Source organism: Taudactylus pleione, unplaced genomic scaffold (genome assembly GCF_031769625.1).
Source record: "Taudactylus pleione unplaced genomic scaffold, aTauple2 ptg000317l, whole genome shotgun sequence".
NCBI lineage: Eukaryota > Metazoa > Chordata > Amphibia > Anura > Myobatrachidae > Taudactylus > Taudactylus pleione.
Genome location: NW_028284718.1, coordinates 419,136 through 429,714, shown reverse-complemented (window position 1 = coordinate 429,714; position 10,579 = coordinate 419,136). Strand labels below are relative to the sequence as shown.

Below are 10,579 nucleotides of genomic sequence, written 5' to 3'. Positions count from 1 at the left end.
GTATAACACATTATGCCACATGCAGTAGTGCCCTGTATAACAAATTATGCCACACGCAGTAGTGCCCTGTATAACACATTATGCCACACACAGCAATGCCCTGTATAACACATTATACCACACGCAGTAATGCCCTATATAACACATTATACCACACGCAGTAATGCCCTGTATAACACATTATGCCACACACAGCAATGCCCTGTATAACACATTATACCACATGCAGTAATGCCCTATATAACACATTATGCCACACGCAGTAATGCCCTGTATAACACATTATGCCACATGCAGTAATGGCCTTTATAACACATTATGCCACATGCAGTAATGGCCTTTATAACACATTATGCCACATGCAGTAATGTCCTGTATAACTCATTATGCCACATGCAGTAATGCCCTGTATAACACATTATGCCACACACAGTAATGGCCTTTATAACACATTATGCCACACATAGTAATGCCCTGTATAACACATTATGCCACATGCAGTAATGGCTTTTATAACATATTATGCCATACGCAGTAATGCCCTGTATAATGCATTGTGCCACACACAGTAATTCCCTTTATAATACAGTATCCCCAATTCAAATTACGCCACACATTAGTCCCTTATTCATGTTATGGCACACAGTGGTGCCCCTTTTACACAATGCCCAAATTAGTGCCCCTTATACACAAGGCCCCGGGCGACGGCCATGTTAGCCCGCCCCTAGAACCGCCACTGATTGTAGTAAATAGAGCCCTAGGTGTTAACTGGAACTGATTTAGAAAGAGACATACTTTCAGTGCATAAATACCTTTACCCATCCATCGAGCGTGGTGAGTAGGACCAGAAGCTCAAAATGTTTCCCTGCTATTTCCACCTTCTAGAAACAAAAGAGATAATTGCAAAAGCTCTCAATAATCGCCTCTTGGTTGCTGTTTTTCCAGTGCATTTGGTAAATATTCTAACATTTCCTGTAGTAATCTGTTTAATACAGGTTCTTGGAAGAGGGCAATATACACTGCAGTATAAACGTTTTTATCAATACTTCTCTATTCTTTCTGAAAGCGGATGAAAATTCCAGCTTCTGGGCCTGCAGTAGAGCACAATATACATGAGAAGACATTTGAAAGCATAATCTCCATTTGTGTCAGCTTCCAGAAAGTAAACTTCTGGGTGACCACTAGACTACAACGTACAAAGCTAAAATTAGGTACACAAGTTAATACATTATAATGGACAAAAATAGTCTATGTGGAGGCATGATTCAAGCATCTTTGTTTTTGACAATGTTAAAGTGGACCACCCTAACGCAGAGGAATATAATCCAATGCTAAGGAACACCTAAACCTCCCAATGAGAGGGGTGGGGATGGGATTCCATTCTTGGCTGCACATTGCTTAGAAAATGCGCAGTATTATCATAATATATTATTTACACCCCTCAGCCAGGGGAAGATCTAGGGGGTAGATCAGTGCGATCGCACTCCCCCTCTCCCCCCCCCCCACATCATGCAGGTGCAGGCAGAGAAGACTGCTGCAGCCAGGTAGAAAGAGGGTGGCGGACTCTGGCCCCTATAAGGCAACTCCAACAAGCTCAGGCCCAGGTAATTAGAATTTGCTTCCCCCCTCCAACTCGGTGCCCCTGAGCTTAGGTACAGTAGTATATATATATATATATATATATATACTGTGAGTATATATATATATATATATAGTGAGTGGTGGTCGCACAGTGGATATTGGGGTCTTATGGGGCTCCCACACTTGTAGTACTACTCAGGGGCACATCTGTATATGCTGGACAGAGAGGAATATGCGGCAGAGTGCCGCACATGCACATAAGGCACATGTCGAAGGTCAACCTACTGCGGATAGCCGATGGGTCCTAGTGCCAGACGACTGTTGTGCGACAACAGATGTAGCGTGCCTCTAACAGTACACAGTGCAGCAGTGGGGGGCTGAGAGAGGTGGGCTTGGAACACATGCTCCCATGCTCCCCTCCTCTTTAATCCGGCTCTGACACAATAGTTCTTAAATCAAAATAGGAAGCATCTAAAATAGTTTGAAAACTATGGCCTTTGTATTTCCTATTTTCTGTAACCTGTATTAAATATTGTTCCTGTAGTGACTGGTGTGAATGATTAAATACTCTCTAGTACTGCATAATATGTACAGTAGTCAAGACTGTAACTAGGGGTGGGTGATTAGTGCTGCCACCCATCACTGAAGTGCCAGGAAGGGCACAGCTGTCTGGAGAGGTGCCTAGCACTCCTTAGAACACACCAGGTGCCGAGCTTACTGGCCTGTCACCCACCTCTGTGATATCATGATGTCAGATGTGCTGGGGACAGCAGGGAACGAGACAGGAGTGGCCTGCACATGGCACTGCATATCAGTGCTATAGAGATAACTCATAATAAAAATTAAACAAAGTCACTTAATGCTTGATGGCCCAATCTGTTTGTGTAAAGATATCAGGATATAATTACTGTGTTTTGCACAATATCTCAGAAAATATTCCATTATGTCTTTAGTGATTTTAAAAATATATCTCTTGTATATGAGACAATTAATGCTTTGCTTTATAAGTCTGGTTGTGGGGACAGTACATGCACGTCTGATGTAATAAACAGCTCTTATCTGCACAATGAAGTGCACATGCTTATTATCCATTGATTAGTGGGCTGGTACGATTAGGAGACCTTTTTCTGTTACTATGTGAGTGTTGAATAATCCTCTATAAACATTACACATTGTTCATACAATTAACTAATTTACATTACCTTAATCACTGTACACCATACTCCATGTTTTATGGGAGATTGACTCAATTGGCCCTAATGAAGCGGGAATAATGAGTTTAGTCCTTGTACAGCGAGCATGTTTCTGGGCAGCCAATACGGCTATGTCACAGAGTATATAAAGTTGTACCACTCACCAGGAAAGTCAGAAGTACAGGACACCACTCAGGGTAAGTGGTATATTGCCTTTATTTTGTATGTTTGTGGTTATACGGTAGACACAGCTCCTTTGCTTAGGTTTTCTAAAGAATCAATTTATTCACAGGTTGAAAAAAAATCATCTTTTCAAAATGATAAAACACTGTTATTGGTTCCAAGGATCTGTTATAAAGATCACATCTATAAATATAATAAGATAAAGCCACAAAACTATTTACAATTTTGTAACGGTTAATGAAAGAGTTGTAATAATTCTAAAGAACCATAAATAAGTGTATTATGAAAATAGCTGTTATTTGTTTTTTACAGTTCATAGGGATTAGAGTGAATATAATGAGGTGTAAATGTGTTTTGTTTATATTCTAGAACTAGAGATGTATAGATTTATAGGTTTACAAAATATGTGCTTACACTCATAGATACAGTAGTTTATAACAACTAGTATTATACAGCAAATCGAAGATTCGGACTTCCCATAAAATTGGTAGAAATATGCTTTCTAACACAAATAGCGACAGAACTGATGACTCTTGAGAAATGTCTGTCCTAGACTTATTAGATCTCATCAGTAAAAGATATGGTCCAATGGCTTTTGCAATGTAAGGCTTGGAGACAACGCAAACAATTCACCCTTCAGATTTATAATATGGTAACTATTTTTCTTCACAAATATTCTGACTAAAGCCCTGAACAGCCAGGGAGCAGTCTGAGAAATGGGGGATTTTATTAAAAATAATTTTAGTTTTATGTTTACTGGTTATGAGGGTTGCAGAGGATGAAAAATCAAAGCTCAAAGTTTTTATATCCAGTAAAAGTAACATAAACACGTAAATACAAGAAAGTGGCACGAGGAAAATACTCACAGAGAAAAAAAACATATTTTATCATGCATGAAAAATATACTAAATACGTTATTATTGAATAACTGCTTATGAAACATGGCATTGATGGAGATGGTGGATTTACTCAAATAACACAGTGGTTAGCCAAACTTCTTTACAGACTTTGGACTGATTTAAATCAGGTGATGTACTAGAAATTTAATTGGCTTCTGACTAAAGATTGGGGTGATTTGGCGATGATTGTCCCAATAAATTGCCGATGTACGTGCTTCCCCAATTGAAGATTGCGATCAAAAAGTGTTCGCAATCGCCAAATCAGGTTGTCCAACATGTTGGATTTCACAGATCAATTGGGGCTGTAGATTGCTAGTGAATGGTAACAATCAGTAGATTTGTTGACCGTTACTAGTAAAATGATAAGCCTTTCAAGATTGGCAGATGTCTTTCCTAAAAAAATCTGCAAATCACTGAAAAAGATCTGTACTGTATGGGCACAGATTGCTAGATTGTGAAATTGTATATTATTGTGACAATAGGCCTGATTCTGAGTTTGGAGTCAAGCGAGAAAGAGCAAGTAACTTTGCACCTTTTTAAGTCCATGCTGCACTGCAGGTGAGGCAGATGGAAAATGTGCAGAGAGATTTAGATTTGGGAGGGGTGTGTCCAAACTGAAATCTAAATTGCAGTGTAAAAATAAAGTTGCCCAACATTTGTGAGCTACATGCAAAAGCAGTGAGTATTTATCCCACATCAGGGGCATCTTTAGAGAGGAGGGGGCCCATGTGCATTCCACGTCTGGGGCCCTCTCCTCTCTTCCCGGCGGCCGGCAGCCTACTGACATGGCTGGCCGGCCACCGGAGCATTAGTAGACTCTGGGCACTAGAGTGTGCCCGGAGTTTACTGTGCATGCGCAAAACGCCAGAAAAATGGCCGCCGCAAATATTTTACCGGATTTTTGTACAGCGCGCACACCCGGCGCAGGGTGTGCAGCCCCTCCCTGGACCCAGGGGCCCGTGTACACCGCACGCCCTGCACCCATTATAAATACGCCCCTGCCCCACATGCAAAAAATTTATGTATTCCCCCCCACCATCCTCTGCATTGCTACATGGTTTCTCCAGGTACACAGTTACTTGCTTTTTCTTGCTTTATTCCAAACTCAGAATCAGGCACAATGTAATTAGACTGCAATCGCTACTGGGGTAGGACCAAGTTGTGAAATATGTTGAGCTAAAATATGAAGTAAAGACATAACATGACCCATGGCTCTAACAATAGTTCTTATTGCCACATATTACTATCTATATGTTTGTGAGTCTTTACACCTTTAAATCGAAGATTGATTAACTTTTATCATACACAATCAGGCACAATTAAACGGATCGTAACTGTGATGATGACTATAATAACAATGTAGAAACTCAGTAAAAATAAACCCTACTTAGTAACAAAGAGACTGTCTCATGTACTCATATTTTATTTTTTTCTTACAGCTCATAAAGAAAATGAGGGCTCCAAAATATTTTGCTTTCTTTTTCACTCTTATAGTGTTCAAAACCGTAAATGGTGAAGAAACTAATTCAAGGTAAAGGAGAAATTTTATTCGATTCGTAAAATACTCAGAAAAACCATGGTAGATAAATACATATTAGGCCGCTGATGCTGAAAAACAAAACAAAAAACATGCAGATGGAAAAAACTTTATTGCAATTTGTGAGTGCACAACAGTACTTGTCATAATGATACCATTTGCATCAGTGATCTATGTAAATCTAACTGGTAATTGGACACGTGAGCTGCTTTATTAAAAGCAGTATTGGGCCGCTTTTTATAAAAGCTCTATTGCCAGTGACCCCTAACCATTGGAGATGTACATCGGATCAGACCCTTTGTCTGTATCGTTCTAGACTTCAAATGGTTACTGACCGTCGGTATAAGATTTGATAGCCTTTGCTGGCAATGGCTTCCCTGTGCCTTTGCATGAGGATGCCTATTTAACATAGACCTCGCAATGTTTGTTCTGTTACATCATATTCGAATGGAGATAACAAATGAAAACTATTGAAAAATTGCTTTATTCTTTAAATAAAGCATTTTTTCTATGTTCAAATGTTTTTTCAAATTCATTTATATTTTCTAACTATATTAAGCCTTTAGTCTTATCACTACTACTGGTTACCCATTGACAAACAGGCTCCAAGTGACTACAATGCGTCCTTCTCTAGCTGTAAATATTAAACGCAGTGTGCTAATGTTGTATATTACATATCAAAAGAAAAATAAAGATAAATGTAACAACAGAGGACAGCTAAAACAAGAGTTACCAACATCAGGAATTAGACCTCTGAGGCTAGTAAAATTGATACTTAAATTCAGATACCAATACTAGGAAAACATATAACGAAATGCTAAGACAACTAGCTGAAGAGTGGAAAAAAAGGTCAGTTTGTGTTAATGACTTCGTAGAAAGTAAGGTATCAAGTTTTACAGATGACACATTATTACTGTATGTTGGGTTATTAAACTCAAAGTAAGATAGTCTTTCACTACAGGAGGTATTGGATAGAATATCAAACTGGAGGGGAAAATGGAAGATGGCTTTAACAATGCTAAATTAACATAGACGTAGGTACAGAGGCCATGGAATCAATTGTACTACTTACACCATACTTGCCTACTCTCCCACAATGTTTGTGAATTTCCCGAAATTGAGTTCTGTTTTGATGACGCCATTTACGGCAAATGGTATAATCATGGCTGTACCCCGATGCTGAAAATTGTGGCATTGCACAGTAGGTGGTGAGGGATTTCCCAGAGGGAAGGGTTTAAAAGTAGGTATGATTTACACAATGGGAAAGGGGAACTGTATGGTAAAGTGGATACTGGATAGGATTTAGGAATACCAGTTAATAGAACTGAGTTGACATGTAGCTGCTGCTAAGGTGAATAAAATGCATGGATTCTACAAAGTAGGATAAATGCATATGATGCTAACACAGAACTAGTCAGGCCACATCTCCAATATAGGTACAGTTCTGGCCACCTGTCTATTAAGGACACTGAAGAAATACAGCGTGATTAGGGGTAAGGCTATCTCATTGAAAAAAATGGAACAGAGAAGTAAAATTAGAAGGATTAGGTTAATTTATACCTTTAAGGTAACCTAAATATGGATAAATATATACAAGGTCAATAAGAAGAGGAGGTTTGACCAACCCATGAGAACATGAGTGGATATGTCAACTGAGCTCTACAGGTGTCCCAATCTAGGACCTTATAGGTCTATTGATCTTGGAATCAACGCATGTTTTTAAGGTTAATCTGATCATCTAAATGTATACACCTTGTGATGAGATCTACATCCTGTCTCTTCCAGACCGTCATTGAGTAGTGAGATTGCACAGCCCATGCAGAGGCGATACTCAGAGGCTATTCTCGCCAGTGACTACAGCAGATCGGTCGATAACATGCTCAAAAAGAATTTCGTGGACTGGTTGCTGGGCAGAAGAGAGAAGAAAAGCGAGTATGTTGCCCAGTTTTAATATTATACTATAAATATACAATTTACTAGACATTTACTGGCTGGTTCTGAGTTGAGAGCAAAGCGAAAAGAGCAAGTAACTTTGCCCCTGGACAAACCCTATTGAAATGCAAGGGGTGCAAATACAATTTTTGCATGCAGAGTAAATACTGCATGTGAAATTTTGACATTCTGCAGGCAGGGGAGAGTTAGGGTTAGACACTAGAGGGAGGGTTAGGCTGCAGAAGGGGAGTGTTAGGGTTAGGCTGCAGGAGGGGAAGGTTAGGGGTTAGCATTACTCACTACTGGAGCCGCTGGATGACAGCCAGAAGTCACCATCACCTGACTGTTGGGCCCAGAAGACACAGCCGGAGCCACCGGAGATCCACTAACAAGTAACCACTGCACCAGGACATACTGTTATGTTGACATTCTAATCATGTCGACATTTCATCAGCGACATACAAAGCATTCCGACATTTGAATTTCGGCAATATATACCCAACCCCCCCACAGATGCTAGATAGCTTTATTTTTACACTTCAATTTAGATTTGAGTCTGGACACGTCTCTCCCTAATCTAAATCTCCCGATGCATTTTAGATCTGCACCGACTGCAGTGTAACATGGTTTTACCAAGGTGCAAAGTTACTTGCTCTTTTTGCTTTGCTCCCAACTCAGAATCATCAATCATAAGTTATAAATCATGAACCACAATTGCATTTAAATTAGTATGCTTGCAGAGTTTGCTATCATTGCTTCCTCCTCCCATAGCTCTCCTATCAATCTGCTGGAGATATAATATTCTCATAATGACAGGGGGGCATGGTCAATGGAAAGGGATATGTGAGATGTAATCAGTGAGGTGTATGATATCAAAGGCATAGCAGAGACACAATGGGCCTGATTTAGAGATTTATGCAATGCTAATATTTACGCAGATAGAGTGATTGTTTGCCATTGCGCATGTGTATAAGACGCACGGCGCAAGCGCAGCGATCGCATTGTGATTAAGGACACATGGAGTAATCCATCGCACAGTGAGTGACAGGTTGTCAGCGTTTGGGGGTGGCAACAGGGGGGTGGTCAGAAAAACGCAGGCGTGTCTGTACATTAGAACGTTGTGTCATGGGCATGCATAAATTAGTCACTGCGATTACATACGCAGAATGAGAGCCCTCTGCGTGTCAGGAGAGCTGCCGAGACTGGCTGGAATTGCCAAAGATGCTGGGTCAATGTTACTGATATTTACACGGGTAAGTGACACTGTACACATATAAGAAGTCAGCAGTGGGGGTCCCTGTACTCAGGTGATCTTTGGGACCATTAGCATAGTTTTGTTGCTGCGATCCAGACGAAATCGCAGCTGCGAACGCATCACCATCCATCTCTGAATCAGGCCCAATGTCCATAGTCTGTACAAAGGATAACGTAGTAGTATATCTTGCATATGTATTCACCTGTGTTAGGCAAAATAAGAGTCTTGTTTTTTAGCTTGTGGTAAAGGATGTGAACCCCGTAATTTACTTAGTTCACTCTGTTCTAATGAAACACCCCTGTATTGACTAGCAAAGCAATAATTCTGTTCCATAGAAATATTTCTGATCTCACCAAAAGGCAAATGGACTTTCAAACTCCAGACCTCAGTATTGACAAAGACACAATGGATGAGCCTGAAGGAGATAAGAACTACATGTCTAGGCTGTTAAAAAACAAGCACATGAACAGGTAAGATAATAAAAATGCTTATTTCAAACATACAGTGAAGTGAGGCAGATTTTACCTTGGGACTGCAGCTCCAATCCCCCCCCCAAGTAAAATCCACAACCCCCTGTGAAGTTAACCAGTGACTCTGTGCACTGAATTTCTTCCCTGGCAGTAGCTTCCATTGGAAGCACTACCTGCTAATCAAATGCCAGATAGGCAGTCCCAGGGGGAGGGGTTTTCCCCTTGGCACTGCCAGTCCGGATTGCTATTAGCAGTCTTTTCAGGAAGTACATATAGGCCTTACACTACTTTTTTACTCACGTGCCTCCAGGCACATAGCTACAACTGACACAAGATAGTCCGTATGTACATTGGAGCACTAGCATCTCTATGGGTCACTAGGCACTTATGACACTCAGAAGATGTATCAAACCTTCAAGAGAGATAAAGTGGAGAAGCCGCCCACTTCCCATGACATGCATCCGCCAGTCAGCGAAAACATCGGTAACATCGGAATTATCCGCACAGTTGTGTTTGACCTGACCTTACTGCAGAGACTGCTAAACTTCCTGTCGCCATCTAGACTTCTGCCAGCGTATGTTATCGCAGGGGCTTAATTATGTACGCCCCTGTAACAGCGTTTAAACGCCCAGGCACGCCCGCGTTTCTCTGACCATCCCCCGTCACCACCCTCAAACGGTCACTTCCTGTCAATCACTGTGTGAAGACTCTGCATGCTCACTGCGATTGCTTCCCGATCGCTGTGGCCGGTTCGCGCACTACGTTTTATACGCATGCGCAGAATGCAAACATCGGCAGGCTGCATGCGAACACAGCCTTGCGATCCAACCTGAATCAGGCCCAATGTTCTCTTTTGTGACATGTCATTACATTATTGTATTGTGTACAGAGTAATTTGACATTATAATTTGCTACTAACACTGTCAGACTGTATCGCTACACTATAGCAGGGAGTAAAAATATGCATTTGGATGACTGACTGAGCCTGATGCAGATATATTGCTATGTTTTGAGTCGGACATAACGTTAGACATTTTGTTTACTCTTGTGCAGTTTCCACAATGACGTGAAGGTAACAGTATGTCAAGAGACCTTGGATCTACTCATGGCAATGGATTTGTGCAATGCTAGGTGAATTTCATTTAACATATATACATTTCTATCAAGTTTTAAAACAACCCATCAGTATACAAGTAATCTGAGGAAAGAGTAATAGTAAAGTGTGCTGAAGTGATCTCTAGATCAGTTGCACAATTAAGACATAACTTCTTTATTAATTGAAATAAAATGAATGAGGTGGTTGTTGGCTGATAAGGGTGAGGCAGTGGCAGTACAGAAAAAAGCCTCATACAACACTTTGTACAGGAATAGTCCTGTTGATGACTTTGACAAATTAGTGAAAATAAAAAAATATATATATTTTTCCTTGGATGTCAAAACACCTCATTTGGGGCCTATTTATCAAGTCCTCCGGCCACATAATTTATGCACAAACAGCAGCTTCTGAATTATTTAAGTAAAGTATCTTT

At 40.5% G+C, this 10,579-nt stretch overlaps 1 protein-coding gene across 1 annotated transcript; it reads left to right on the top strand.

Moving 5' to 3' along the window:
• The first annotated feature begins 5,307 nt into the window (after positions 1–5,307).
• On the top strand, positions 5,308–10,185 carry GIP (gastric inhibitory polypeptide). The gene is made up of 4 exons (XM_088442765.1): positions 5,308–5,387; positions 7,179–7,325; positions 8,916–9,050; positions 10,104–10,185. Exons 1-4 carry the CDS (start codon positions 5,308–5,310, stop codon positions 10,183–10,185), a joined length of 444 nt encoding a protein of 147 aa, XP_088298891.1.
• The last annotated feature ends 394 nt before the right edge of the window (positions 10,186–10,579 follow it).

Bases quoted from the DNA above. Each gene is read 5' to 3' on its own strand.
- GIP (XM_088442765.1), top strand. From the start codon at position 5,308: ATGAGGGCTCCAAAATATTTTGCTTTCTTTTTCACTCTTATAGTGTTC. The intron at 7,326-8,915 runs GTATGTTGCCCA...TCTGTTCCATAG, and splicing joins AGAAGAGAGAAGAAAAGCGA to AAATATTTCTGATCTCACCA. The intron at 9,051-10,103 runs GTAAGATAATAA...ACTCTTGTGCAG, and splicing joins AAAAACAAGCACATGAACAG to TTTCCACAATGACGTGAAGG.